The sequence below is a fragment of the Syzygium oleosum genome, unplaced genomic scaffold (genome assembly GCF_021117445.2).
Source record: "Syzygium oleosum isolate NSW1041296 unplaced genomic scaffold, Sole_v2.1 Sole_v2.20, whole genome shotgun sequence".
NCBI classification, from domain to species: Eukaryota; Viridiplantae; Streptophyta; class Magnoliopsida; order Myrtales; family Myrtaceae; genus Syzygium; species Syzygium oleosum.
In genome coordinates this window covers 989,732-1,017,708 of record NW_026607504.1, presented here as the reverse complement: position 1 = coordinate 1,017,708, position 27,977 = coordinate 989,732, and the positions used below count along the sequence as shown (strand labels likewise).

The 27,977-nt window shown below is 39.8% G+C and overlaps 3 protein-coding genes and 1 pseudogene across 9 annotated transcripts; 2 read left to right on the top strand and 2 right to left on the bottom strand.

Annotated features, from left to right (window-relative positions):
• Positions 1 to 715: 715 nt before the first annotated feature.
• LOC115689125 (uncharacterized) lies at positions 716 to 1,764 on the bottom strand. The gene has a single exon (XM_030615111.2). It carries the CDS (start codon positions 1,626 to 1,628, stop codon positions 1,020 to 1,022), a length of 609 nt encoding a protein of 202 aa, XP_030470971.1. The 5' UTR covers positions 1,629 to 1,764; the 3' UTR covers positions 716 to 1,019.
• Positions 1,765 to 12,257: 10,493 nt separating this feature from the next.
• On the top strand, positions 12,258 to 17,953 carry LOC115689127 (DNA ligase 4-like). 6 transcript variants are annotated; one of them, XR_008818591.1, is made up of 6 exons: positions 12,258 to 12,927; positions 13,665 to 13,719; positions 13,809 to 13,931; positions 14,034 to 14,103; positions 17,326 to 17,459; positions 17,591 to 17,953. XR_008818591.1 is itself a non-coding variant. In XM_056320298.1 (5 exons), exons 1-4 carry the CDS (start codon positions 12,598 to 12,600, stop codon positions 14,094 to 14,096), a joined length of 564 nt encoding a protein of 187 aa, XP_056176273.1. In that variant the 5' UTR covers positions 12,262 to 12,597; the 3' UTR covers positions 14,097 to 14,103; positions 17,591 to 17,953. The 6 variants fall into 6 exon arrangements, 2 of the variants coding, with proteins under 2 accessions (XP_030470973.2, XP_056176273.1); XR_008818590.1 differs by having other exon boundaries at positions 12,261 to 12,927; positions 13,816 to 13,931; positions 17,337 to 17,459; XR_004006646.2 differs by having other exon boundaries at positions 12,261 to 12,927; positions 13,816 to 13,931.
• Positions 17,954 to 19,925: 1,972 nt separating this feature from the next.
• On the bottom strand, positions 19,926 to 23,521 carry LOC115689041 (uncharacterized; annotated as a pseudogene).
• A 618-nt stretch (positions 23,522 to 24,139) lies between these two features.
• Positions 24,140 to 27,189, top strand: LOC115689144 (F-box/LRR-repeat protein 14). 2 transcript variants are annotated; one of them, XM_030615133.2, is made up of 2 exons: positions 24,140 to 24,296; positions 25,479 to 27,189. In XM_030615133.2, exon 2 carries the CDS (start codon positions 25,526 to 25,528, stop codon positions 26,924 to 26,926), a length of 1,401 nt encoding a protein of 466 aa, XP_030470993.1. In that variant the 5' UTR covers positions 24,140 to 24,296; positions 25,479 to 25,525; the 3' UTR covers positions 26,927 to 27,189. The 2 variants fall into 2 exon arrangements, with proteins under 2 accessions (XP_030470993.1, XP_056176263.1); XM_056320288.1 differs by having other exon boundaries at positions 24,182 to 24,296; positions 25,506 to 27,189.
• The last annotated feature ends 788 nt before the right edge of the window (positions 27,190 to 27,977 follow it).

The following is a 27,977-nucleotide window of genomic DNA, read 5'->3' as shown; positions in this document are numbered from 1 at the left end:
CAGAAGTTTATTCTTTACCATCTCGTGCTAATAAAGATGGCCATCTGATCAAATCATGCACAAGATCATGAGACCACAATCAGTCAATCCAAGGCGAATTCTTTAGGCAGTGGAATCCAGAGGGAGGTGAAATGGGACGGCTATGGTAGAGCCTGATTTCAACTTGGTCCGGTGCAGATTTTTTCCCAGACAGGCTTATTCGTCAATGTAATGCTATGAATAGGGTCGTCATGAGGCCGATTCTCTTGTTACAAAAGCATATGTCAGAAGACACAAAGCACAAGGCAAAGCCCCTAATTTAATGTCATCTGTGTAGCCATGTCCCCCCGGATTAACACGGCCATCCACTTTCTCAAACAAACCTGCAAGATTGTCCCCCTCTGCTGGAACAGGTACAGGAACTTCCCTGACGGAGTGTTAGATACTTAGATCTCGTTAACGAATATTTCTCACGCTTAACCGAGAACGCACTTTTAAACTAAACCCAATTGAATTTCATTAGAGAGGACTATCCAAGGTCAAAAAACCAAAGGAAAATTGCCCCTTGTTCTGTAATTACAACATCGAAGATCTCACACTCTGTTTCCGGTTTTCAATGTAGTATCAGTTCAAGAACGAGATTGCAGTCTCGTCCTTTACAGAAACACACGCGACAGTATATGTACAGCGCAACAATGTCTTACCCCGATACCATCTTTACGTGCAGATCAGCGGCTAAATCAACTCCGATGAATCGTCACAGTTTGTATTCAATATCTCTACGGACCAGTGAAAGTAAAAGGGACAATTTCTTTTCGTCGTCCCTTCACATTAACACCAAAAACTCGCCATGTTCTCGTCTATTTACAGCAAAAAGCCGCGATCTTTACTGATTTGATCCCCTCTAATACGGGATCGAATTCAATATAAAAAAAGAAAAAAACTAGCAGAAACCCTTACGTCGGTTACTTTCTGCCACAGACTCAATGCCAAAAAAGATTAGAAAATTTTTTCGCTTCGATCCACTGGGAAAAAAAGATTCAGGAATCCTCGGCTCTGGACATGGTCGACAGCCGGCTCGGCCTCGGCTTGAAATCGGCTCGGCGCCTGAGTTGATGCGAAGAAGGCCTAATCAAAGCAGCGAGCGCTCTCTTCACCAGGTCGCCTTCCACTCCGCCAATCCTCACCAGCGAATTCGTCATCGCCGATCTCCTGAAATTCAAGCTCCTGCTCGAATTGTACGGCGCGGAGTGATGCTGGGCGTTGGATCTCGAGTTCTTGTGCAGCGAGCACCGGAACGACCCGGGATGCGTCGTCGGAGAGCACATGCACGTCTTCTTCTGGTTCGGCACGGTCGACGCCCTAGCCCCGCCGCCGCCGATGTGGTTCCTGACGGAGATCGAGCGGCCGGGGGACGTGGGCCGGTCGATCGAGAAGCGGACGGACGGGGACGACTGGCTCGAGTGCTGCCCGGACATCCGCACGCGCGGCGGGGAGGCGCCGCGGGAGAAGAAGGTGGACGATCGCGCGGCGAAGCCCGAGCTCGACGAAGCGAAGCCCGAGGACGAGGAGCAAGCGATCGACGGGGATGAGGCGTGGAACGTGGAGCAGAGGTGGCCCCTGGATCTGCTTCTCGACGAGGACGCCATTGTTGCACCAGTAAGGAAGGAACTCAGTGAAGAAGAAGAAGAAGAAGAAGAAGAAGCTTAAAGGTTCTCTTTTTTTTCTTTTTCTTTTTCTTGAGCGAGGGTTGAGCTTTCAATTTGGCAAATTAAACTGCAGCGCGAAGAAAGCAGGGTATATAAAGGGGGTCGAGAAGAAGGAGTGGCACGTTCGTAATTTACGTGAAGTTGCGGCCCCGTTTTGGATTCGGGCGTTGGTGCAGTAACTGCATTGGGTTCGTTTGTTTTTGGATGGAGCGCGAAACCGAACGTGGTTAGGGTTTCGCTTTCCGCGTCCCAATCCGGATTTTTTCATTGATCACGCGCCCTCCATAGCGCGTGTGATTCACGCGACGCTTGCTCGATAAGGAAGGTGGGTCCCTAAGGACCCGTGTCGCTGTCTGTCGGGTACGAAATTACGTCGGGCAAAAAGGTTAACTCGCCTCATGTGAAGAAATTATGACGCCATTCAAATCTCATGCTTTCAGCTGTTAGATTTACTAAGGCATTTAAGGTTTGATAGAAAACTTCAAACGGCCTAAATGAAGATGGTAAATTCCGATACGACACCAAATTCACGAATTTGGGTTGGTGTTGATTACGTCCAAGTAATAATTTCGAACCTGTAAAAGTTCGAAATATCTTTTTGCTTTCTCATCAAACTCTAAATTGTTATTCAAATTTCAAACCATTACAAAAGAAATTTATGCATTCAAGTGTCAATATTTTGATATTGTGAAAGTTCAAGAGTTTTGAATGTGAAAAAAAAGTCAAGATGCACGAGCCACGAGAGTTTAATCAAACAAAAAGCAAAATGTCATAAACCCTTTGTCTGACTTGTTTGACAAGATTCAAAAAAAGGACTTATTCAACTTGTATGATTTAATATAGACTTGCTTGCCCTATTTTTATGGATTGTGTCAACTTAATAATTACTCGATTAAATTTACATTGGCTTTATTGGTTTGTATTTATTTAGATTTTTCTCAATTTGACTAATTATCGTTGCACCAAATTTTCTATAAAAATTATATTATAATCGAACCGATCTACTTCGACTTATTTAATCAAGTCGATTATGCGAATCACGCTCGGTTTATCTAGATTTTTCTCAATTTTACCAATTATTAATGCACTGCAATTTCTATAAAATTATATTGTAATCTAATTTGACTATATTTAATCAAGCCAATCATGCAAATCGTGCTCGGTTTATCAATTTGTTAAGTGAGTAATGCGTTCAGAGCTGAGCTAGAAAACAGTTGCTAAATCAGCTATGAGCCATGACAACAAAACGATTAGCGGACGCCAATATGCTCCCCTACAGCTTTAGACAAGTCGGAGCATCGATTTAAAACGCCATTATTGTATTACAGACTAATTAATTTGATTAGACTCTTCTAATTTGGGCGGTGTAGTGAACGCGCGCTGGGGATGAAATGGAGGGCCGGGGGGGGATTCCTTCAATTCATGTTAGGCGCCGAGATTGGCGCCAATTGGCCAACGGAATCCGGAGATACCTGCGAGCCCGCCACGTACGAGGGAAAAATACAATGTGCCCGCCCCAACTTGCCTTGCCTTGGATTTGTTGTGTTCGAAAACTAACATGCTCTGGACACGGTCTGCGTGGGCCCCATCACGTCATTAGCAATTGCAATTTGCGAAAAGTTGGCATATAATAATGGTCCTAATTTTGAAATGCTTTTTTCCTTGTTTCCGTCTTTTGTCGACCGGCCTTTTACCCTCCAATCCGGCAAATTATCATTAATTTGTTCTTTTCTTCTTGTTTTTGACATGGCACGTACTTGTGAGGGCTTACTAGGGCCTTCCATGTTCCTAAGCTACGAAATGCAGCAATACAAGTGGCCAACCAGAAAAAATACATTAGAGCAAAAGAACTACCAAGTTCTTGTGAGGGACTCTTAATATATAATTAATCAGTGAACTTTTAATTTACAAAGTATCAACTCCTTTTCCGTCGATGCAAGTGATCGATAAATATCTCGAAGCATTCACATAACTTATATCATATCTCAAGTTAGGTTGAAAGGGAAAATGTTCAGAGACCATATCATAAAATTCAATAAATAAGCATGGGAGATACTAGAAGTCTCGTACCGATCATTAGTTTGCAATTTTTCCATACACTTGCTTTATTCGTACCGTACGTAATTAACACTTTGGAAATTAAAGTATTCCTTATTAAGTACGTCGCGCTCATTAATAAGGCCCCATGCGCACATATAGTGTTTTCCAAATCTCAAATGTTTTTTCTAGAATAATCATTTACTCTATTGCTGCACATTTTTTGAATAAGAATGAGATGATTATTCTATCATTATTGACCGCAGAACTAGAGTATTAGAATCCGACATTGGCTGAACTTTACTTTTCCGGTTAGCAACTCCATCATTGAAAACTTCAAACTCAGTATGGAGAATAAGCCGTCACTGCCACATTGCGGCATGGTTAAGCTTTAGAACTTCTAGTTCGAGATGGAGACCTTTCCTCCAAATGTTGACTCGTAGCCGCCTTTGTATACCTTCGCTCTGTAGGATCGATGCATGAGCTTTCAAAGAAAAATCGGCTACGGCAAAACAAAAGACAATAATGGGAAGGTTCTCTTTTTTATCAATGCCTAGGCGTTGACCCCCGCATTGCGCGACTTATCATACAAAAATTATTAAAACCAAGTACGAAACATTTTAGCATAAATATAATATCATTTTAGCGCATTATTAGTTGTAGAAGGTATAAATAAAAGGAATTGTCGAAGTATTGAGTAACTCATTTGTATAAAAACCAAAATTCACAAACACGATGTTTTCTAAAATGTATATTAACAACAAAAATCTACGTCTACTAGCTAAAATAGGAGTAACTTTGGATCATGTTATCATACTAAAATTAAAAGCAATGTCTCTCGAGCACTTATACGTTATTATACGATTTTTTGCTACTCTATGGAGAAAATACAAGAAACTTTTTCTTGCAATGGGAGAGGTCAATTCTACTAAATTAGAATCGTAAGAGGCGCACCTAAAGAAAATCTCTAATGTAATTATGAACTTTAAGAAAGATAATCTGGGGGTGTCACTTTCATAATCGCAGCAAGTGGGTAAGACTAAGCACCTTTTTATAAAATAAATAAAAAGAATACTAAGAAAAAGCAGGATAATATATGGAAATTGAAAATGATTCCTCGGAGGTTCGGCAGGCAAACGACCTATCTGGTTGGACAGCTCACCAGTCGAAAACCTGCACGAACCGCCGTTTTCCATCGCGACTCTTCTGGGGTCCAATTTCAGGGGGAATGGGGGCACATTGTAATCCCAAACCAATGAGCGGCTGAGCACCACGTGTCGCCAGGTGTCGATACATTGTTTGCGCCATTCCTTGACTTTTCTTCGTACCCAGGTTGTCGTTTTTCGGAAAGTCATGTGATTGTGGGTTCCTTTTTTTTTTTTTCTATTCAAAACTGTCTCTTTAAGTTTTATGATTTTATCTTCTTTAATCATGACACGTTAGCGATCAATTAATTGAGAAATTAAGGGTGTTACGTAAAGTTCCACCCCGCAATCTATATGATGCGGATTATCTTATATATCTTAATAGATTCATACATGACTTATCAACTTCAAATTTTAAAATGAGCGTACATACAAATAACTTATTAATAAATTCGACGTAAAATTTTTCTCTTGATAATCTCCAACTTCTACTGCTCCTCCTCAATAGCGGTACAAGATGCCCGTGGTTGAGGCATGATCAAGAGCGCCCCTTGATCCGGCTATAATCGCATTGCTATATATGATATTCTGTTGAATTTTTGCTAATACATATCCTTAAGTCACAAAATAAACATCGAAGTAAGAGAAGATTATTCCGTGAAATTATTAATTTTTTTCGTCTTATATAGGACCGATAAGTTAAATTAAATACTTATTTGTTGATATAGATATGGTTTATCGATAGATTTGACACTCTTGATAAGATTCTTTTGTATTATAACTAGAAATCTTATTTTAATCTCTCTTCTTATCCCTTTTGAAAGTATCATCTATAAAATAATAAAAAAGAATTAACAGATCCACCCACCCCTGGGACACGCACTTCTCCCACCAAAGCAACAATTGAACTCATTCGTTCCTCCGCTTGAGAGACTACCCTCATTTTTCGTGTTTTCGAAGTTAACACTCGATCAACTTTACATAAGTATTGTCGTTTTCATGTATACGACTGGCACGTGTCTTAGGTATGAGAAGTTATGGAATTTGGAAAACTGAAGTTTTAGAGACATCTAGCGAAATGTATAATACATCTCGTTTTCTTAGTTGCTTTATATAAGGATCAAACATACGTATGCATGCCCTGATTGATCGAATCTTCGATCACAAAATAAGATTTTGAAAAAGGATTACTTTCCCTCCGTCAACTTGTATTGCTTGTTAACGCCGATTTCTTTTTGCGAGGAATGAGACGCCGTATGAAGTACGAAAGGAACTTAAAATATGATGATGCGATACAATATGATCGACCGATGTACAGACATGATTTAATACGTATTCACGTCAAGTAAATCACGTAGCTTTCCAAATAAAAAAGCTATATGTTTTGTAATTGCCAAGAATTCATTATGCAAATCACTAATACTTGCCATGAATAAGAAGCTCGTTGGAACTGATTTTTCATTTTTTTCTTTTGGGGTTCTCACATCTTTCTTTTTGCCAAAGGTTTTTTTTTGTTGCTTTTTTGGATTAATTTGGAACTAAAACATGGGGAGCACATTGAATTGAGAAGCAGCCTATCGTTTTAGAACAGCGAAACTCCTGTTTGAGCCCATGGAATTCCAATGGTAATTCAGTGTGCCGAAGCTGACGGGGTTCAGATTCGTTTATCTTTTATTCTTTCTTTCGCACGTTCATATCGTGACTGTTTGACCCATTTAAGAATCTGTTTAGTAACGTTTTTATTCTTAGAAATAATTTCTATTCAGAAATAATTTTTTTTTATTTCTATTATCTAGACGAGTTTCTGAGCAAAAAAACGTATTTAGTAACTGTACCAAATTTCTATTCCCGGAATAGAAAAAGAATATAAATGCATTAGGTAGGATACTAAAAATTTCTACTCCCAATTTTTTCGTTTAATTATAAAATTATCGGTGGAGACTTAACAATTCATGTTTGGATAAAATTGGACTAGAAATATAATAAGAATATATTGTTATATAGAATTGGATGACCTTAATACAATTATAAAGAAAATTACTCTTTACAGACAAAGCAAATATCGGATGATGATCGAGGAAATTGCAGTTTAGGAGATTTGACAATTCATGTTTGGATAAAATTGGACTAGAAATAGAATAATAATATATTATGATATAGAATTGGATGACCTTAATATAATCATAAAGAAAATTACTCCTTATGGACAAATCATATATTGAATGGTGGTTGAAGAAATTGTAGTTTAGGGTGTAGGATTTTAGGATTTGGGGCTAGAGGTTAGGGTTTTAGGATTTCAATTTTGAGGTTTACGGTTTGGGGTTCGGGTTTTAGATTTCGGATTTTATGGTTTAGGATTTGGGGATTAGGTTTTAGAGTTTCGGGTTTGGGATTTTAGGTTTAGCGTTTCGAGTTTCGGGTTAGGGGTTTTAAGGTTTGGGGTTTAGTGGTTTAGGGTTTTCGGGATTCGAGTTTTGGGTATTGGGGTTTGGGATTTAAGGTATAGGGTTTAAGGTTTACAGTTTAGGGTTTGGGATTTATGGTTTAGGGTTTGGCGTTTTGCGGTTTATTTTAGGATTTATGGTTTCGAATTACGATTTTAGGGTTTCGGGTTTGGAGTTTTAGGGTTTAGTGTTTCGGGTTTAGGATTTGGGATTTAGAAGGTTTAGGGTTTGGGTTTTAGGGTTTGGGGTTTTTCATTTTAGTGTTATGGGTTTTAGGGTTTGGGTATTGAGGTTTAAGGTTTTTGGGTTTAGGGTTTGAGGGTTAAGATTTAGGATTTTGAGGTTTAGGGTTTAAGGGTTAAGGTTTAGGGTTTTAGGGTTTAGAATTTGGGGTTTTAGCGTTTAGTATGAGAATATCTTTTTAAAGAGGGAGAGCTGATATTGTTTCTCTATTGTTTCTTTTTTTGTTCCAGAAACATAAGAGTAGATTTTTTTATTTCTTATTTTTGTTCCAAATCTATTCCCTAACCACTTTTCTAGTCCGGGGAACAAAAAAACTAACTGTTGTTACTAAATAAATTTATGTTCTTTTTCTGTTCCGGGGAACAAAAGAATACAAAAACAGAGAAACAAAAACGTTACTAAACATGTCCTATGTGACATCCTGATTTTCGCCTAACCGATTAGTAAGCCAAGGAAATTTATTTGGTGTCAATGATCGAATTCATTAAAATGACGCATTCCTAATGGTCATTTAAGGAATTGAGATACGATGGCACTTAACGTATGCTTTGTCCGGATATTATAAGAGCCTAAGTTACATGATATAGGTCACAATTGGGACACATTACTCACCATGCATGGCCAACCACCACTACCCCTCATTTCACTACCTTTCTACCATTTTTGCCCCTCTGCATGCATGAAGAGTGTCACTTGGCATGAGACAAGTGTCAAGAGAATAAGGCCACTTGTCAAGACACATGCAAGACAATAGAAGGCCAACTTGTGAAGCAAGACACTCATTCTCTCTCTCTCTCTTCCACTCTCTCGGCCATATCTCTCTCTCACTTTCCCCCTCATTTTTCAAGAAGCCACCCAAGGAACTCTCTTCCTCACTCTTTACTTCCTCTCTCACGACAGCTCGCTCTTCGCCTTCTCATCTTTGTTTTTTTGTTTTTCTTTCACTTTAGAGCACGGCCGACAGCTCAAGAGGAAGGATCTCGGGTCTAGAAGTGGTAAGGCAAGGAGATAAGGGTTGTTTCTAAGCCAATCAATCTTTCTATGCCCTTGGTTTTGCTTGTTTGTTGTTGTGGATGGATGTTTGATCTTGCATGTGGGTTTCATGATGTTCGAAGGGCATGCATGCGGTTGTTCAGACCTGGATTGAGTGTGTTTGAGGCTCTAATGGTCTTGCATGTGGATGTTTTGGTCTCTAATGGCCTTGCATGTTGGTGTACTAGCTCCTAATGACTTGCATGTGAGACGGATGGGTTTAACTTGTTGAATGAAGGTAATAGTGGTTGTTGCATGTTCACTTAAGCTTTTGGAATTGAGTTAGATGAGCCAAAATTTCGTGGGTATCCATTTGGACTTGAATCTTTGAGGTTTGTTTTGAAGCCCAGAACTCGGAACTACAGTACCTCTTCTGTTTGTTATTTTTGTACATGTCTTTGTACGTCGAATTTGGGGTTGTGTTCTTCACAAAAGTTGTTCACCACATCTTGAAGCTTAATATAGTTTAAATCTTAAATTTTTTGAGTTGATTTGGGTCGTACGAAAGCTCATCTTCAAACTGTGTTTAAACTGCCCAGAAATACAGTTTTTGTGATCCTCACGTCTTTTTGATTTTTTTATAAATTATTCCAGATCTATTTTCAACAAGATTCCTCCACAAAAGTTGTTAAGGACTTTTCTTTCTATGACATATAAAACTTTCGAGGCTTTTGAAGGTGATTTGGGTACTGAAAGAGATATATTTTGAGGATCGAGCAGTCTGTTCTGACGAGCTGATTTTGGGTCTGACTTTGAGTGACAAAACGACATGATTAACGATTGAATTGGGTTAGTGATCTTCACAAGAAATGTTTATCAAGGTGTTTTCTGTGACATACCTGAAATTTAGAATTTTTGGAGTTAATTTACTATTTTGGAGAGATTTCTGTTATTGTGCAAAACTGCCCAGATTTATCCAATTTAAAAAATTCACTATTTTCTAAATGAAAATGTTCAAACCACGATTCAATGTCTTCTAGGGATAAAACCCACACACTTTGGAATTTCCAATGAGGTATGATTGGCCTCGATGTAATATCTAATAGTGGTGCAAATTGGGTTACCTTTTGGTAAAGGATTTTGGAAATTCTGGTTGTGAATAGCTTCAGTGTGTTAATGAGGCATCTAATCGTTTGGTGAGACATGGTATCATTTCATATGAAAAGTGTGCTGAATGAAATGAGTTACATGGTCTAGGAATGTCATGTCATTGCATACGTGTGATATCCCTGAGATGTGAGTGAAAGAAAGATGTTATGTGATGCCCAAGGCCAGCAAACCTTGGAAGTCAGGCCAATACCCCGGAAGTGAATGCCTCGATGATGCCAGGTTGGGTGTTGGGATGCCTCTGTGCTGTGTGCTAGGATGCCCCTGTGCTTGTGCTTGGGATGCCTCGGAGTGAGATGCCTGTGGCCAGTAAGCCATGGAAGTCCGGTCAGTAAATCGGAAAATGTCCCGGAGGAGTCGGGATGCCCCTATGCTGTGTGTTGGGATGCCCCTGTGCTGTGTGCTTGGGATGCCTCGGAGTGAGATGCATGTGGCCAATATAAGTCATGGAAGTCCGGACAGTAAACCGATAGTGACCCGCACGGACCGGCCAGCAAACCGTGTGATGCATACAATTCATGCTAGCATTATACATGTGACTATGAATGCCGCATTTGGATTGCGTGTGTTCATTATAGTGTGCATCGATTATTTCATGTTAGATGTGTCCTAGGAATCGAGAGTTAGTTAGATATGTTGGTTTATGAGTTAGTCTTATCTCTTGTTGAGCGTAAGTTCACTCCTTTTAATATTCATTTTTACAGATTTTTAGACATGCCGCTGATCCCTTATGCTGATAGTGACCATAGTGACGATGGTGGTGACAGCGAGTAGCGAGGTGGAGTTGTGGATGTTGTTGTATATAGTGGAATTATTTTGGTGACACGGTCGTTACTTTTTGGCTATGATCGTGAGGATGGGTGATTGGAGATAGCGGAAACCGAGGGTTTCACTTGGATGGCATTAGGGGAGTAGGACACCATTTTAACCTCCCAGATGTAGTCTTTTGCTGTCATGTTTAAGGATGATGTCGTCCAAATCACCCTTGTATACAAAAAAAAAATATGAATGAAGATGTGGTATTTACGTTGTGTGTGTCTATTGAATGAGAAATGTTTACTTTGATTGTGTATTGTCTTTCGCTTGTACTATAAGTGAAAAGACCAAAGAATGCCTTAGTATGTGACGCTCTGGGACGTCACACCCTAAGTCTCGACCTCAAAAAATGAATTACTTTTGTTTTAAGCAGATCTCAATGAAAAAATTATCTGAATTTCATAGATTATAAAGAAACCTATGATCAGGCCCTTCAAAACCATACTTAATCATCTTCTTTTGAACCATCAGGGAGTATTTTAACCCCTTATTAAAATTAAGATATGATATTTTATTTCCAACAGATGTAAAGATTAGTGAACTCTTTTCCTATCATCTTTCTAAGGATGCTTTTGTTTCGTAAAAAATGAATGATTTATAAAATATTTTCTTAAATTTTCGCTTGCATCACTTATAAAATGAATGAACAAAAATATTTTCATCATCCTCGAAAATGCTTGGATATTAATGGTTGTTAATAGTAAAAATATTTTTCATTAAGTAATTATTTCGAGGAATACAAATGATTGTTATTAGGGAAAATGTTCTTCAAATTATTTATTTTCCTCAAAACAAATAAAGTAAGAGTTATTAGATTTTTTTTTATAGATATTTCAATTAAAGTTTTATCTAAGAGTCCTTCAATTTATTTTCTACGGATTTCTAATAACTCTTTATTCGTAATTACTGTATTATAAATGTTTTTTTATTAAGACTCCGCTTGTTTTACGGAAAATGAATGATTCAGAAAACACTTTCCAAAAAAATGATCACCTTACAAAAATGAATAAACGAAAAATATTTTCATTGTCCACGAAAAATGATTAGACATAAATAATTATTGATAACGGAAATAGTTTTTATTGAGTAATAATTTTAAGTGATACAAGTTATCATTTTTAGAAAAATATTTTTCAAAATATTTATTTTCTATTAAACTAACGGAGCCCAAAATGAAAGGTTGTTTTAAAATTTTTTCTATTAGTATGAATTTTAGCTTTCAAGAATTGCTAGGTGCAGTAATTCTTTCTTTTCAAGAAAAGATGGTGAAGTTAGTCTTATACTAACAAGGAGTCCATCCCGATCGAAGGTGCTCTCTCTCCCTTTACTCATACGTAACGAAGAAGTAAAAAACGACTTGGTGGTGCGGGCAATGTCCCACGTCAGACAACTTGAAAAGATATTTCAGGTTTTACGAGTTAACTTTCTGGAATGAGTTTTTCCATTCCTCGTAACGCATCAATATGGTATCAGAGCCATTTAGGTTTCGTCAACTTTTCTGGATGAGTTTATTTTACTCATTATAAATTAACATTTGAATGGCAATTTTAGTGCCAGACTCCACCATCGGAGTGTGGGCCCTTAGCATGCCAATACGATACCACACTTTCGAAATATAAACTCACTGGAGATATGGAAGCAAAACACTTCGACATGGGTATTGAAAATGCTTTCTCTTTTGGTAAAGAAAGTTTTCCATATGTCTATAGAATTACTTCCTTTATGTTTTTGGGGCCATCAATAAAATCGCTTTTGACATTGTCAATTACAAGTCGGCACAAAAACAAATCATCTCGTTTAGTGCTACACCGACCCGACCCGACCCGACCCATCGCGGATCCGACTGTCATTTGGCCCGTCCATTTTCAATTTCCTTTTAGGCGGTTAAACTCGTACCTGTCGTCGCGACACCATTGCACTCTTTTCTCTCTCTCTCTCTACAACTGCAACCCGATCATTCATTGCCCAATCTCATCCTAGATCTGAAAACCCTCGCTCGATCGCCACGTCAACGAAACCTAGAAAGCGAACGATCACGCCGCGAGGTTTCTCCTCGCCGCCGTCGGGGACGTCCGGCGAAGCCGAATGCAGCGTCGTCGTCAGCCTCTTCGACTGGATGCAGAAGAGCGAGTCCGCCGCTCCGAAACGCTCGCTCCGAGTTTCCGCGAGTTTCTCGACACCGTTTGCATGGCCAGGGACTACTTCAGCGCCGTTCTCGCCCGAACCTCCCTCTTTCGATCGCGAGCGCCGGCACGTAAGGCCTCGAGGAGTCCGTCCTCGCCACCTGCGCCGTCGAACGCTCTCGGCATATCCCGCGACGCCGAGGACGCTATCCGCCTCTTCGATAGTTGCCTCGAAGGCCACAAGTGCAGTGCCTATGCCAGGGCGTGCGATTTCGCACTTTTCGCCGCTGAGGTATAGCGTTTTGGACTCATCAGAGACGATTTGATCGCTCGATGTGCTTCTGATTCTGCTGCTGTTGCAATATATGAATTAGGTCGTCATATGAGAGTTAATATGATTTTGGTCATCCTCTCCTTGTGGACGTGTGTTGTGGTTCGAAATGATGTCGGCGTGCTAGCGCTTCTCTCGTAATCTGTCTTGACACTGTTCTGAGTTGCCGAAAATAGATTTTATATACCTCACGAGAGACGTTAAATATATTCTCCCATTGGTTTAGGAAGTTGGAGGTATTCGGTTGGCGTTTCAACTTGCTTGAGATTCATTAATCCCTTTTTATCAATACGATGAATCCTATAAAGGTGATCATGCCTTTTCATATAGGTTTTATCACTTAAGTAGCAGAGTTATTGCATATATCGTCAATTGTTCTAGATTTAATTCGCTTGTGCTTTCTGGCAATGTCATTGGCATCGAAATGGATACCTGAGGTGCATCAAGTGAAAACAGGCGGGCTACTTTCTCATTGTTGTTCCCTGTGATTATTGTACTCTCGAGTTGTTCGATTTTTATTCCACACTCCAGATATTTTTGTGGCTTTTGTCTTCGATTAAAATAATTGTCTCAAGGCATAAAGTTCCTAATTCTCATTTAGGTGATATACATTTCTACATCTATTGGTTTCACGCTTTTGGTGCTCTATACTGATATTTACACTTGTGTGCCGCTTCTTTCTAACAATTTCCGAACAGGGCAGGAAAAAGAATGCATTGGAGATGAAGTGGATTATCATGATAATTGTTAAAGGTATTGCCTTTTGACTTTATTTTTGTTACGATCTTGCATTTTATTTGTTAGTAATTTTTAATTATATATCTCTGCATATCTGAAAATAGGCGTCAGCAAAAGGACATTTTTCCATGGATTATCATGATGCTGAGGATTTGTTCAATGTCGCTTGTGATCCGAAATTTGTCTGCAAGAAGCTGAGGGATTGTGGCTTACGGCATAAGCGACAGGTTTCCTGCTTAAAAATTTTCCTCCTGCTAATATTGGGGACCTCATATTGCTTGATGATTGATCTTTTCTTACAATGGATGTAAATGGTGCATTTTGTGCAGGACTTTTCTGGATCAAACACAATATGGACCGGATTGTTGGATATTATAAGCAATATATTGTGACCAATAGGTAAGCGTGTTCTTCCCTAAAGTGCATAATTTTCACTGTGGGGTAGTTCTTTTTCTGTTCATCTTTCTTCTTATTGGCTACAAAAAGAAAAAAATGTAGGTTCTTGTGTATTTTTATTGGAAGTTCCGATTGGGCCTTTGACATGCCATGTGAATTTCACAAATTAGTTGTGCAGTATATGGCAATCTTTTCATTATTTGAGGTAGGGAGACCTTCTATTATTATGGTTTGAGCCCATTTAAGGAGCCGATTGAGAACTAAATTCATTTTTCTTCTCTTATTAGTTAAATGTGAATCTAATAAAATGGTAAACAGTTGTATATACCTGCTGCTATGTTAAATGTGGACGAGAACTCCAAATATTGGATTTTTGATATCTCCTTTCACCTAGAACTTTTCACTGAAGAGTAATATACCATCAGGCGTGGTAGATTTCACAGGAATCATCGTTATGTGTGTTTAGTTTGGATGGGAATTGACAAACTTTGTAGATAAGAGAATTGCAAACATTTCACTTCTTTTAAATTGGGGATAAATATCTTGGAAAGGTGTCGATTAAGGTCATTTTGGTTGCTTGAAGAGATCGAGTGAGTGTGCATTGCTCTGACAATTTGATTTTAAATGGAGCGCTACCTTTATGTAGTATGATTTTATTTCTTTACTAGTTTTCCTGGTTTGGGGCATCTCCTTTTCTATTGTGATTTTCACCCATTGAGATGGAATGGTCCTTAAGAGGACATTGCTCACAACGTTATGTGACTTAGAGCCATCAGTTGTAGGTTCTGTTCTTGAGATTCAAGGATTAAGAGGGAGGAAGGGAAGGAGCCTAACATGTTCTCCTCCTATATTTATTATTGTCCAGGTATTATTAGACGAAGACAGTAATACCCCTGAACTTACAGACTTTAGTCATCATACAACATATGAAGGTTAACCTACAAGAAGTGCTGCTTAAATTCCAGCATGTTGTGGTTAATATACAACGAGAACTACTTAAATTTTCAAACTATTCGACTTGACTTGAAAGCTTTCTTAACACCTAATGCCGTATCTTTTTCAATCACGTTAACACTATTAGGGAGCATAAGTCAACCGGTGAATGGGACCATTAGTTTTCCACGTAACAGTTGCTAAAAGGAGATTGAAAGATTTCTTTTATAAGGGGTAATAATCATTTCCTTCCTGTGTCAAGCTGCATTTTTTGGAATCATCATTAAACTGTTATTATCCCCTTAAGCCCAAGCTATTATCATGCTATGGATGAGTTGAGAGGTTTTTTGAACAAACAATTGAGAACAGGTGAATATACCTTCTTTCAGATGTCTTCTCCTTTAACCACTCATGCTCGTGGTAATTTAAATTAATGCTTACTTGTCTCTGGTAGCGTGTAGATTGTTTAGCGCTAACCACTAGTAGATAAAAAATTTAGTTTTAGTTTTACAGAAGATCTTGTTCTGGCTTTCTTCTTATCGAAGCTTGAAAAGAAGCGTTTGTAGTATGTTTGTGGGGACCAAATTTCTGGCTTTCTTCTTGAAGAAGCCTGACAAGGGGGCGCACCCAATATAGGCTGTAGTAAGGGAGGATTCAGAAAAATTAAATGAGGCCTTAGCAGAGTGGGATGTGAAAAGATGGTGATTGCCAATCTGTAGAGGTTTAGAAGAACTAGACACTGTAGCCTGGCTTTTACGAAATGCTGTCTTTTAAGTAACTTTATTAAGTGAAGGGATCTATCTGTTTTGTTTTGTAGGTTTTTGAAGATGAGTATATCAATCCAGTTAACTTTAATATCACATGAGGAATGTTATAGTACACTGAACTTTATATTTTAAAAAGTGAATCTGTTCTAGTAAATCAGAATTATACAAGAGTAGAGAATAAAGAAAAGACGAACTACACTAATCATCAGTATAAAGCTAGTGCATGTATCAAAAAATGCTTAAAAATAGCAAAATCAGGAGAATAGAATTTGATCCCGAACAATCTTCTCTTCCGTTATTTCCAAATTTACTGCATAAGGCATAAGGATTTCATGCGATCTCACTATCTTTTGACTTAAGGCTCAAGAATTTCCCTTAAGAACATCACATGACGAGTGTCTCACCATCCCGACATACTGTGATGGTCTATATGTGTTTCTGCTAATTGAAGTACTTCTGAATTTCAGAGATGAAGGAACTGTCTTGAAAGATCTTGGTTCCAAATGGGAGCCAGTTGATAAAAGTGGAAAGTGGTTAAAGCTGAAGCCCTATAATATTTATGCTAGTACGGATTTAGATGTTCTTATCATAGGTAAAATCTATTTCTGCTAAAATCTTTCCTATTTGGAGCATCGCATCCTATTATGTGAATTATACCCTGATATGATGGTATTATGGATCTGGGCGTCGTTTTTTGTTTTTTTTTGGGGGGGTGTTGGGGTACTGTTTGCTGAATGTCCAATTGCAAACACATTTAGTGGCTAACCTGTCTTAGCTGTATCCTTTCTTATGTAATACATTTCATGCAGCCTGTGCAACAATAAATCCTTACAAGTGTTGCAGGATAGTTTTCATTTCTGAGTGAAAAGCCTGATTAAGTTTGCTTGAAATATAAGGGATGATCAGATTCTTGTAGTGGGGTGGCATGTACGTCTCGGTACCTAATAATTGAGATCATACTGCATTCAGGAGAAGAGGGTGCAGAGATGACGAATGAGTGTAGCCAGGATGAGCCACAAACATATCCCGTCACATGAATGTGCTTGTAATTGAGTAATTTGATGGCGGCATGCAGTATATGAACTCCAGCCTACATGAATAACATACTATGTGGTGTTTCAATCTTTGTTTTCCTTCATCTTAGTCGCTGCCAAGTTTTTATGAAATGAACAAACTATTTGAAGGAAAGGTGAGATGTCTGGAAGTGTCTTGAGAAGTTGGCGATTCATTTTCTCTGAACAGCATGTACGTTATGCATTCTCGTGGATCAGTACAAGCATGGGCATGGCATATCAATGATTCTTGAGTTTGTTTAACACTAAACCCATTCTCGTCTTTTTCAGTCACTAGATGTACTTATTTCTTCTTCGTTACAGATCTATTAAAACCAGTTCTGAGGTTTGTCGTTATAGGTGTATTACTTTTTCTTTATTTACGCCAAACATCTGTCAACTGAAGTTTACCTTCTGTGCCTGCAGCCATACTGGCTGCTTGCCTGTTCATATTTGTTTTGATCTTTGTCCAGTTTCCATATAGGTGTTTGCTGCACCATTGGGTCTAAGATTCACACGAATTGACAAGAGTTTGATGGGATAAAGCTTTGCATGAGTGCCTTGATGTCCAATGCAAGAGTTTTTGGTGATTTGAAGCCTTTTTAAGGTTCCAACATAATCTCATATGCTGAAGTGTGTATTATTTTTTTCCTTTTTACTTTCATATCTGATATAAATCTTCAACTAAGGAGAAAAGATTGGTTTGAATTTTGCTTTTCTCTCCCCTTGTGGCTGCAGCTTTTGTGGAACTAGTACCCATTCAAGCAATGGTACTACACATGGACTGGAGAACAAAGCAAAAGCTGGCAAGTGGGCAAAAAGAAGAGATCTTCTGATAAAGGAAAGGGAGAGAAAAGGAACTCGAACCTTGTCCCTTTAAAGTGGAGCTATAAGGATGTTACTGGAGAGCTGCTTAAAATTCTGTCATTTGCAATCGTAGCGTGCTAAATTGGAGTCTGTAATTTATATGATCGATGAGCTCTTCATCCTTCAATAGTGTCTTTTTTCGTGTTCTAGTTTTCTTTTTTTCCTTTTCTAAAGTTGTACATATAGCTAGTTTGTCCTTTAAAAGAAGAAGGGGTTAGATTGTCCCTGCCTGGGTTTATACGTATATGCTGAGAGGCAGAAGAGTAATGCAATTTAATGGGCCCAAATAACTTCTTTAGGCCTTTATAGTCTGGACTAGCACCTTTGGGCATAGGATAGGAGCACCTGGCTGTCGGCCCAGCTAGGGGATAAAATTGTTTTTGGGTCCACGTTTGCGCTTAGTGGACCCGGTGCAGAACATTTTGGACCTACATCGGGTATAATGGACCTTCTTCGGCCCATTCAATTATTCTAGGCCTGGGTATGTTGGTCTGAGTGGGCCTACGGTGCCTTCTTCGTGCCTGAGCAACTCTTTTACAATCCTTTTTAGTAAAAAAAAAAAACTCTTTTACAATCCTATGCGGTCTGGGCCTGACTGTCTCAGCCCCAACTTGTCTATGAGCCCAATATGGCTTGGGCCATAGAAAAAGGGCCAAATTTGGGCTGGGGGTGAACTTGCAATGGGCTTACAGTTGGGCCCACTGTGAATGGGCCTCACGTATATTATTGGGCCTAAATTAATGGGCTCTACCCGACCTTGGGCCTAACCTGGGCTGGGCCTGAACTATCTCACTGGGCCTAGGGTTTTGGCCCAACTCGTCTATGTGCAAATTATGGGGCGGGCCTGTAATTATATGTGATGGGCCTACATTGGGCCCAATACGGGATGGGCCCGAGGTATCTTTTTGGGCCAAAGAAAATGGGCCATACCCTCATCTTTGGGCCTTACTTCGGATGGGTCTAGAGTTTTGGCCCAACTCGCCTTGGGCCGAGTATTGTTCTGGCCTATAATTTTATCTAATGGGCCTACATTTGGGCCCAATACGGACAGGGCCTAAATACTTGGATTGGGCCTTATGATAAGGGCCCAGTCCAACTAGCCTTTTTTGGGCCAAATATGGGCTGGGCCTAAAGTTGATCTTAATGGGCCTACATTTTGGGCCCAATGCGGGCAGGACCGGAATTCTCGTATGGGCCCAATGGAACAAGGGCTAGCATGAATTTTGTGTTAGTGGACTTTAGAATTGGGCCTAACACAAGATGGGCCTAAGTGTTCTACTGGCCTTAATATAGGCCTAGGGCCGAAGATGGGATGGGCCCAAATGTCTTCTTGGGCTTAGAGTTTGTATTCATATTGGGCCAAATATGGGCTGGGACCAAATTCGTTCTTAATGGGCCCAGCGGAACATGGGCTGGCCTGAATTTTGTGTTAGTGGGCTTAAAGTCTGGCCCATATATGAGATGGGCCTGAGTATTCTATTAGACCATAGTATACGAACTTACCCGAACATGGGGGCCCCAAGAGTTATTGGGCCTAGAGTTAGGGCCCATGGACACATAACTTAGCATTACCGATGACTGTTCGGGCGCATGATAAATATCGTGGGCCGTCATTCATTTGCCGGCAATATAAGCCTAGTGGGCCTGACCATTCATTTTAAGTTTTTTTTTTTTGTTGGACATATATTCATTTTAAGTTCAGAGGGCCTTCAATAGGAACTTATCAATTTCGGTTTTGCTAAATCCTGGGTAGCAACAGCACGTTTGTTTCACCCGTAGCCTTGGCTTTACTGCATGATTAGTGGGCCTAATAATCTCGGCCAAGGCCCAACTCACACGTTCTTGTTCTGCGCGAATATAACGTCACCCAAAACCTTATACGAATGTTCTCATACCGCGTTAGATTTATTCAGTCCTATGCCACATGCAAGCCAGTGAACCTGAGTCTTTCTGGCAGCTAGCGACATCACCTGCGAAACACTTGGAATATGGTGACAGGCACAGCATCTAACATCCCACAAAAAACCTACGACAAGGCCCATGGACAATTGCTCGACAGTCTTAACTTTTGTGCTAACTGCTAAACCTTTTTGCCTCCTTCCTATTTTCTGTGTTATCAACAATCTCAGCAGTAGCGTCCGCGTCCATGAGGTACCGGGAGTTGATATGTGACCTACTAGCGGCCCTGCCCCACCGATTATTTTCTTCACATCGACTTCATCTTCCACCTGGCAAACATGAGCAATTTTCCAAAATTGAAACATTAAAGTACACAAACTATGATTACAGTTCAACAACAATGCCAGTAAAAAGATACATGCTCCAGAACTTGGGATTCCGGCCTTACCGTGGTTTTAAGGCATCCTCTTCGAGTCACAACACACCTCGCATATAACCATCCATGCTTTGCTTGTGTTTAAGCCTTTGTAGGAAGCGTCTTGTACGACATTCTGCAAGCTCCGTCTCCTTCTGCTTCATATGATAGTAGAGCGAACCAATCTGATGCCTTCTCTTATGCTGTTTAAACAGGAAAGGCTTTGCTAAAGCAGGCTAAAAATTTTATGTGCGAAAAGAAATTAGCATGAACAACACATCTACATATGCTATGAAAGAGCTTCAGGGTATTCAGCAAAGGATATGAAATTCAAAAGTATGACTTTCTGAAAACCCAAGTGATGTGATGTGATATGAATATCATCTTATTGTGGACCCGTTTCCAAAAGATTTCCATATGTATAACAGCAGCAACGTGAAACACTAGTAAAGGAAGGAGTGTAATGCTGGACACAACTTCTAACCATCTGTGAAGGCGATTTAACAATTTATGCTAAACTAATATCCTTTATTCTTCTTCAGAAGATTTTAATGATGCATTACACCAGGGACTAAATAACTATAAGATATAGTTCGTATTGCCAGTTGAACTAGTTATTGTCCATTAATCTTAACTTAACACCTCCACAACAGAGTTGACAAATCAAGTTACAAACTCAGAATGAAAGACCATATGCACAAACTAAGATGACATCCTTTTTCTGCAGCTAGGTCCTCAGAACCAGGACATTTTCCAAATGGCCCTTATACTCAGTTTTTAGGATTTTTCTCTAAATCAATAAAACGAAAAAGATAAGAGGATAGGATTCGCTCAAAATTTTCAACATATCAAGTTACAAACTCAGAATAAAAGACCACATGCACAAACTAAGATGACAAACTTTTTCTGCAGCTAGGTCCTCAGAACCAGGACATTTTCCAAATGGCACTTATACTGTTTTTAGTCTTTTTCTCTAAATCAATAAAAGGAAAAAGATAAGAAGATAGGATTTGCTCAAAATTTTCGTACATCAAAAAAGGCTAAGGAAATGTTTCCTTACAGAAGTTTTTCTAAAGGTTTTGAGGGAAAAGGGTTTTTTTTTGCTTCCAAACAAGCAATAAAGAGTGCGGATGATAGAACGTCAGTGACTTCAATCATGACACTGAGACAAACAAAGCATTTCCCAATAGCAATAGCCTTACATCAATGATTACATTCAAGTCCTTAGATCTTAGCTTGGAAAAGAACAAGCTTACCTAATTATAATCCAAAGTAATAGTCCTCAGCATATGCCTCTCCTAGATGATACTGTGCTAGTGGACGAAACTCATGACAAATAGATGCAAAAGAATGATTGTGGAACATGGAGATAAACTTCAGAATTCGACTTGTTCAATGACAGAATACATGAAAGGCAGATTTAGTAAAGGAAAAAGTTAAAATTGGAGACCAACAGTATCCAAAGAGCTGATTTTTTTTTGCTTTCCCGTGACCGTTTTCCAAAAGAGGAGAAAGGGGAATGTTACCAATCATACAAGAAGAATACATGCAGTAGAGGAGCCAATATATGGTATCTTGTACAAGAAGAAAATATCACTGAAGATAAAATAAGCGATATCTTCCAGCAGCAACACCGTCTTTTTACAGTGCAGAAGAAAAAAGCAGTTCAATACTGATATGGGAAGAATAGTTGAAAATAAGTTTGGCAGAATGGAAAATGCTCTAGTGGGATATGCAGATACTCAGGAAAGTACTAATTAGAATTTAGTGCAACCCTTAAAAGAGTTGGTGTGACTTCATTTGAGGACGCGATGAGAGAACACAATAGGAATGAAACTTGTTTGGGACAGTTTGGACCTGTAGTGAGAAGATGTGATGAAGACACGAGATAAAAGGCTCAAGATGTGGTGTATATTTGAAGAAAAATACCGAGTATCAAATATATAGAAGATATAGTTCTAGTCAAACGAAATAGAGTAACTAGATCCATGTAGGAGACCCCGCTTAGATAGAAGGGGCTCAATGGTCGTTGATGATGATGATGTGGAGATGTAAGAGAGTACATTACATGCTACCGGAAACTATAGCAGCAGTGACTACATGCAAGATATCAGGAAGAAAGATAAACAACTCATACAATTCTTCTTGTCTACATACAGTACACTAAACATCGGTAATCAAACTCCAACCAGAGGGGTAGCCAGCTGAATTAATGTTGTACTGATACTGCAATTGGTAAGTTTCTCTTTTCCAACAAAAGAAATACCAATGTCTTAGTCAGTGGTTATTATTAAGCAGTTGCACTAATGAACCAGAGGCTTCACCTAAGTTTCTCACAACATATACGAACAAAGGAAGAGCAACTCGGCCTTCCTCCTTTCAAGAATGCTTTAAAAACAAGCCGTGCTTCCCATGTAACTGCACAAAATTTTACCTGATCAGTAATCTGCCTAGTTCGAACCTCAAGATAGTGTTGTCAAACATATGGCCCCACAGGATCTCCAACTAAGAGTTCAATTTACAGTTGCAATCACAAACGCGGCATCAAATAAACTTTCACCAGAAACTGTGATATAGTGCAAATGATATTCAAGAGCCTGGTTCTTCATACCTGATAATAAGAAGGCCCAAAAGCTATCCCAGCCAATTCACTTGATCCTCCCCGGGTCGATTCTTCATCAACTCCTCCCACTTAACCTCCACTATTTCCGCCGGAAGCTGATTCCTCCCTCTCTCTCGCCAGAAACTCTCAGTACACTCTCACTCGTCTCCTGCACCACCCCAGCCGATGCACTCCCACATAGTTACTGCAGTCCTCGTATCCTCCATAGTACGAAACATCACTCCGGCTAACAGTCCGATCATAGCCGCCTCGATAACTTCCACAAACCTCGTGACACTCAGCAACCCCCCAAATTTTCATCTGGCCCCGAATCGTAAGTCTCATAACTACTATAATCACGTAAATTTCGATTATCACCTGCACTGCTCGATTGGAAGCGACTAGAACCCGCGGCGATCTCATTTTTTTGCCAGATCCGGCAGAAGGAAGAGCGCCGAAAGTGGAAGAGGCTCGCATCAGATTCCCTTCGCCGCCTTCTCTCCTTCACTCTCGCCCTCGCATCTTCCTTCTTCATCATCGATTGCGGATGGTTCGCGAGAGAAGGGTGAACGACACGGGAGGTCCGAAATGGACGACGCGCTTCGAGTTGGGGTTTCGCGCTCGTGGAAGGGCGATCGGAGAGCGACGGCTGCCGTTTGGGCTGAGGAGGAGGATCCAGGTGCGATCGGTTTCGCCGGAGTGAATGGTGTTCGGTGCAAGAGAGAAAGGAGGAGGAGGAGTTAGGGTTTGGTCGGGTGTCGAGAGATAGAGAGAGGAGAAGAGAGGAGACTTGGGTCGCCATCGCAACGAAGCGCAAGGCGGTACGGAGAGGTTTTTGAAATGGGACGAGGAGAGAGATCTTTTCCGTTTTGTGGGCCCCACCGACATCATAGCTGGCCGGACCCACATGATGGCCCCCCATTCGATATTTCCCGTCCCCCTTTTGTGAGCCTCTTTGGGCACTTGAAAAGACCAATCTACCCCCCCCCCCCCCCCTTTCCGTTCCTTCAACTTCACCAAGTTGTTCCCGAGCCATGGATATTTGGTAAATTGAAACTTTGATGTTGATCTTGACATTATCATCAGCCTACGCCCATGTCGACCAATTATCAACAGTATCAACTTTTTGAGAGATTTTCGCATTTTCCTTTGCTAATCGGTATTGCGGTTGCGCGTTCTACGGTGAGCACGGTTGTCTTGTATACATAGTATAAAGCTTAGATTAGTTATCTGTATAAGGATTTTCCTTTTACTAAACCTCTTCTTCTTCGGACAATTTTCAATTCGCATGTCTGCGGAAGAAAAAACCCAGCATTTGCGAGTTGGATTCAATCATTTATGCATGCATGTTTTTATTAATTACGAAAGAATATTCTTTATTTTAAAAGAAGCCATTAAGTGTCGTTATCGTTATTACACTGTGAAGAATGATTATTTGTAATAGCAAAAACAAAAAGAGGAAAAATCGAAAGAAAGACGAGGATACTTATGTAATTCTGAGCATTTTCATATTCAGCGTCCCTCTTCAAGCACCGCTCGTCATCTTCGGATCGGCGATTAACCGAGCTCGAAATTGTCACAGAAAAACTTGAAACTTTTCGACATCATCGACAGTTTTCGCAGCGATCTCCAATCACGTCATCTTTCCGACTGATTTCCTGGTAAAGTAGCGTTTCTTCAGCTATTGGGTGCTTCATTTTCCTTAATTTTTTCTACACTGTCTCGTGTTTTTTCCCCTGTTTTCTCGTGCCATCGCGAGAATACCATGTGAAATTGATGCGGCGGGGATGAATTCTTCGACTGGCCTGCGCTGTAATTTGAAGTTTAAAGCTTTCTTCTGATGGAGAATTTCACCTGATGACTGTGTTGGATAAGTATTACACGTGTTTTTGAATGATGGGTGATTACCCTCGCGGTTAGAACTGGTGGCATCTTGAATCAGTGAACTATGATTCTTAATGTATAGGTGTTTTTGTTTGCAAATTTTGTTGGTTTTTCTGGATAAAGGAAATGTAGCGTTTGAGGATACAACATGTAGACTCGGTTGCGAAATTTGATATATTTAGATCGCCTTTGTATGTTTGGCATGATATAGCGTGGCAGGATTTCTCTCTGTTTTCGTTTCTGATACGATGAATTGCCATTCTTTCAAATTCTTGTGCTGGTCATATTAAGGCATTATATCACACTGCTTGGTTGAACTTTGAAAGTACTTAGGTTCCGTTTGTTTCGCGGAAAATGAATGATTTGGAATACATTTTCCTAAATATAATTGCTTATATCGCTTGAAATAATTAGTCAATAAAAAATATTTTCATTGTCGACAATAACTTATGTCTAAACATTTTCACGGACGATAAAAAAAAGTTCGTTCACTCATTTTCAAAAGCGATACAAGCAATCATTATTGGGAAAATATTTTCCAAATCATTCATTTTCCGCGAAATAAATGCACCATTGATTTGATTTTCTAGTTGCAACTGAATGCTTTTGTAGCTGCTAATGTTTTGTCTGTTTATCTTAGTTGTATTAATCATTTTGACTGCTGCAAAACTTCCTTGTCAAAGCTTTTGTTGATTTTGTTACCCTATGTATCTGCTTTTGTAGTTGTTGTTTCATTCCTTCCTAGACTGATTGAGCCATTTTAAGGTTTGTTTTGCATATGATTGACAAATATATCACTTACCAATAATTGGCGAACTTGGTCAAAGAAAGTAATGATTGGCGACGACTTTGATGTGAATTTGTCTCATATGGTTTTAGGAGAGAAAATTGTGATCAGTTGATTGATATGGATTTTTCACGTCCTTTTCACTCATCAATATATGTTTGAATATTTTCAGGTCATTTCTACTTTGTCTTGCATGTAGCGAGAGGTTACCTGTTCCTGATGGATGGTTTACCGGATCAATTGGTTTGGGAAATCTTGGACAGGATCGTGAAAACCACAGACAGGAATGCTACTTCTCTAGCATGTAAAAGGCTTTACATGCTGGACAATGAACAAAGACATTCTCTTCGTGTTGGTTGTGGATTAGACCCTGCAAACGAAGCTCTGACTGCCCTCTGCATCAGGTTCCCAAATTTGGCAAAGGTAGAGATAAGTTATGCAGGTTGGATGTCCAAATTGGGGAAACAGTTGGATGACCAAGGGCTTCTTATTCTTTCCAACTATTGTCCCTCTTTGAAGAATCTCACCTTAAGTTACTGCGTGTTCATAACGGATGTGGGTCTTCGCCATTTGACTTCGTGTTCCAAGCTCTCTGCTTTGAAGTTGAACTTTACACCACGAGTTACTGGCTGTGGCATATTATCTCTTGTGCTGGGCTGCAAAAGTCTCACTGTTCTCCATCTTATCCGCTGTTTAAACGTTTCAAGTGTTGAGTGGTTAGACCACATTGGAAAGCTTGAAACTCTAGAAGATCTTGCAATAAAAAATTGTAGGGCAATCGGTGAGGGTGATTTGGTTAAGCTAGGTGCTAGTTGGAGAAAACTCAGGCGTTTGCAGTTTGAAGTAGATGCTAACTACAGATACATGAAGGTTCATGATCGCTCAGTGGATCGATGGCTAACACAGCAGGTCCCATGTGAGAATATGCTGGAGATGAGCTTGGTCAATTGCATCATCCACCCTGGGAGAGGTCTTGCTTCTGTGCTGGGTCAATGTGAAAACCTAGAGAGTATTTGCTTGGACATGTGTGTTGGGATCAGGGACTGCGATATCATCAGTTTATCGCAAAAGTCCACGAACCTTCGTTCTCTGTCACTTCGAGTCCCGTCAGACTACTCACTACCACTTTTGATGAATAACCCATTGAGATTGACAGATGAGAGTCTAAAAGCTTTGGCTCAGAATTGTTCGATGCTTGAAGAGATTATGATATCCTTCTCGGACGGGGAGTTTCCTTCATTTTCTTCATTCACATTGAACGGTATTCTTAGTTTGGTTAAAATGTGCCCCATCCGCAAACTAGCTCTCGACCATGTGGACTCCTTCAATGATGATGGGATGGAGGCACTGTGCTCTGCTCAGTATTTAGAGCTCTTGCAGTTTGTTAGATGCCACGAGGTAAGTGATGAGGGAATGCAGCATGTGATCCACTTTCCTTCTTTGCGCACCTTGCGATTGGTAAAGTGCCTGGGAGTTACCGATGATGGCCTGAAGCCACTTGTGGGATCACAAAAGTTAGAGTTGCTTGTGGTGGAAGATTGTCCTCAAATTTCAGAAAGGGGCCTTCAAGGTGCTGCAGAATCTGTTTCTTTCAGGCAAGATTTGTCATGGATGTATTGAAGCCATTGTGGCACTTGTTCCATCCTTGGACCTATTTGGTTGAGTAGTAAAAATACGTTTTCTTGCAGTTGTTCAATTGATTTGTATATGATTCAAAAAATCGTGCTGTCAGTGGTTAGAGAAAAAAACTGTTGTGCTGTCATTAGTTGCTGGACCGATGTTGCATGTCCATGCCAAGGCATCTAAAAGTTTATGCCTTGCCTTCTTTTTCGTTGCTTAAGCAAAGCCCCTGTTGATGGTGTGCAGTTGAATGCTCTTTACTATTTTGCGAGGCTTGTTGACTTCATCAATCCTATGCACAATTTGTTCTGGATATTGTTTATCACTTGCACGAGTTCACGATTGAATTTTGCATTCTGGATTATTTCAATCAGACGTAAAATGCTAGACATCTTCCAGCCTGAGGACAACTTTGAAACAGTGTCATGTCACCAAATATAAATGAGTTGTCATGTGGGCAATTTCCTGCCTTCAAATGTACAGTCAGCTTCGATATCTAACTCGGTTGATGGATGATTTGCAATAGATTTTTCTCCTTCTCTCGTGTCCATCGGTGAAACGAACTATAATCCAATTAACTGGAAAACTCTTATCTACACTTAAATGCACTGATCGTCGTTGTTGAGTGAGCTAAATTACACCATATTACACACAGTATCGAGACCCGTAAATATTAAGCAATTCAGAACACCAGAGGAAGAGTAATGATGAATAACCACCCTTTATCCTCAAATGCTATCCAAAGATTCCGAACTAAGTGTCTAGGGAGGGCTGGATGAAAAGACTCTTTTATGATAAAGTCGCCAATTTATAGTGAGCCAAGTGAACAAAGGACGTATTGCCCGACTATTTATGCTGTATTGGTTTCTGGAAACTCAGTAGTCGGTGACCTTGCTAATTCATAAACCTTCAACCCACAGCGCCAAAGTTAGGCTCATCCGCAAGTAATTGACACCGATAACTCTCGAAGATAAAAGGCATCTTACTGCGTACAGTAATACCAATTAAGTTGTTGAGAACCATTCCTCGGAAGGCATGCATTCCCAGTCAG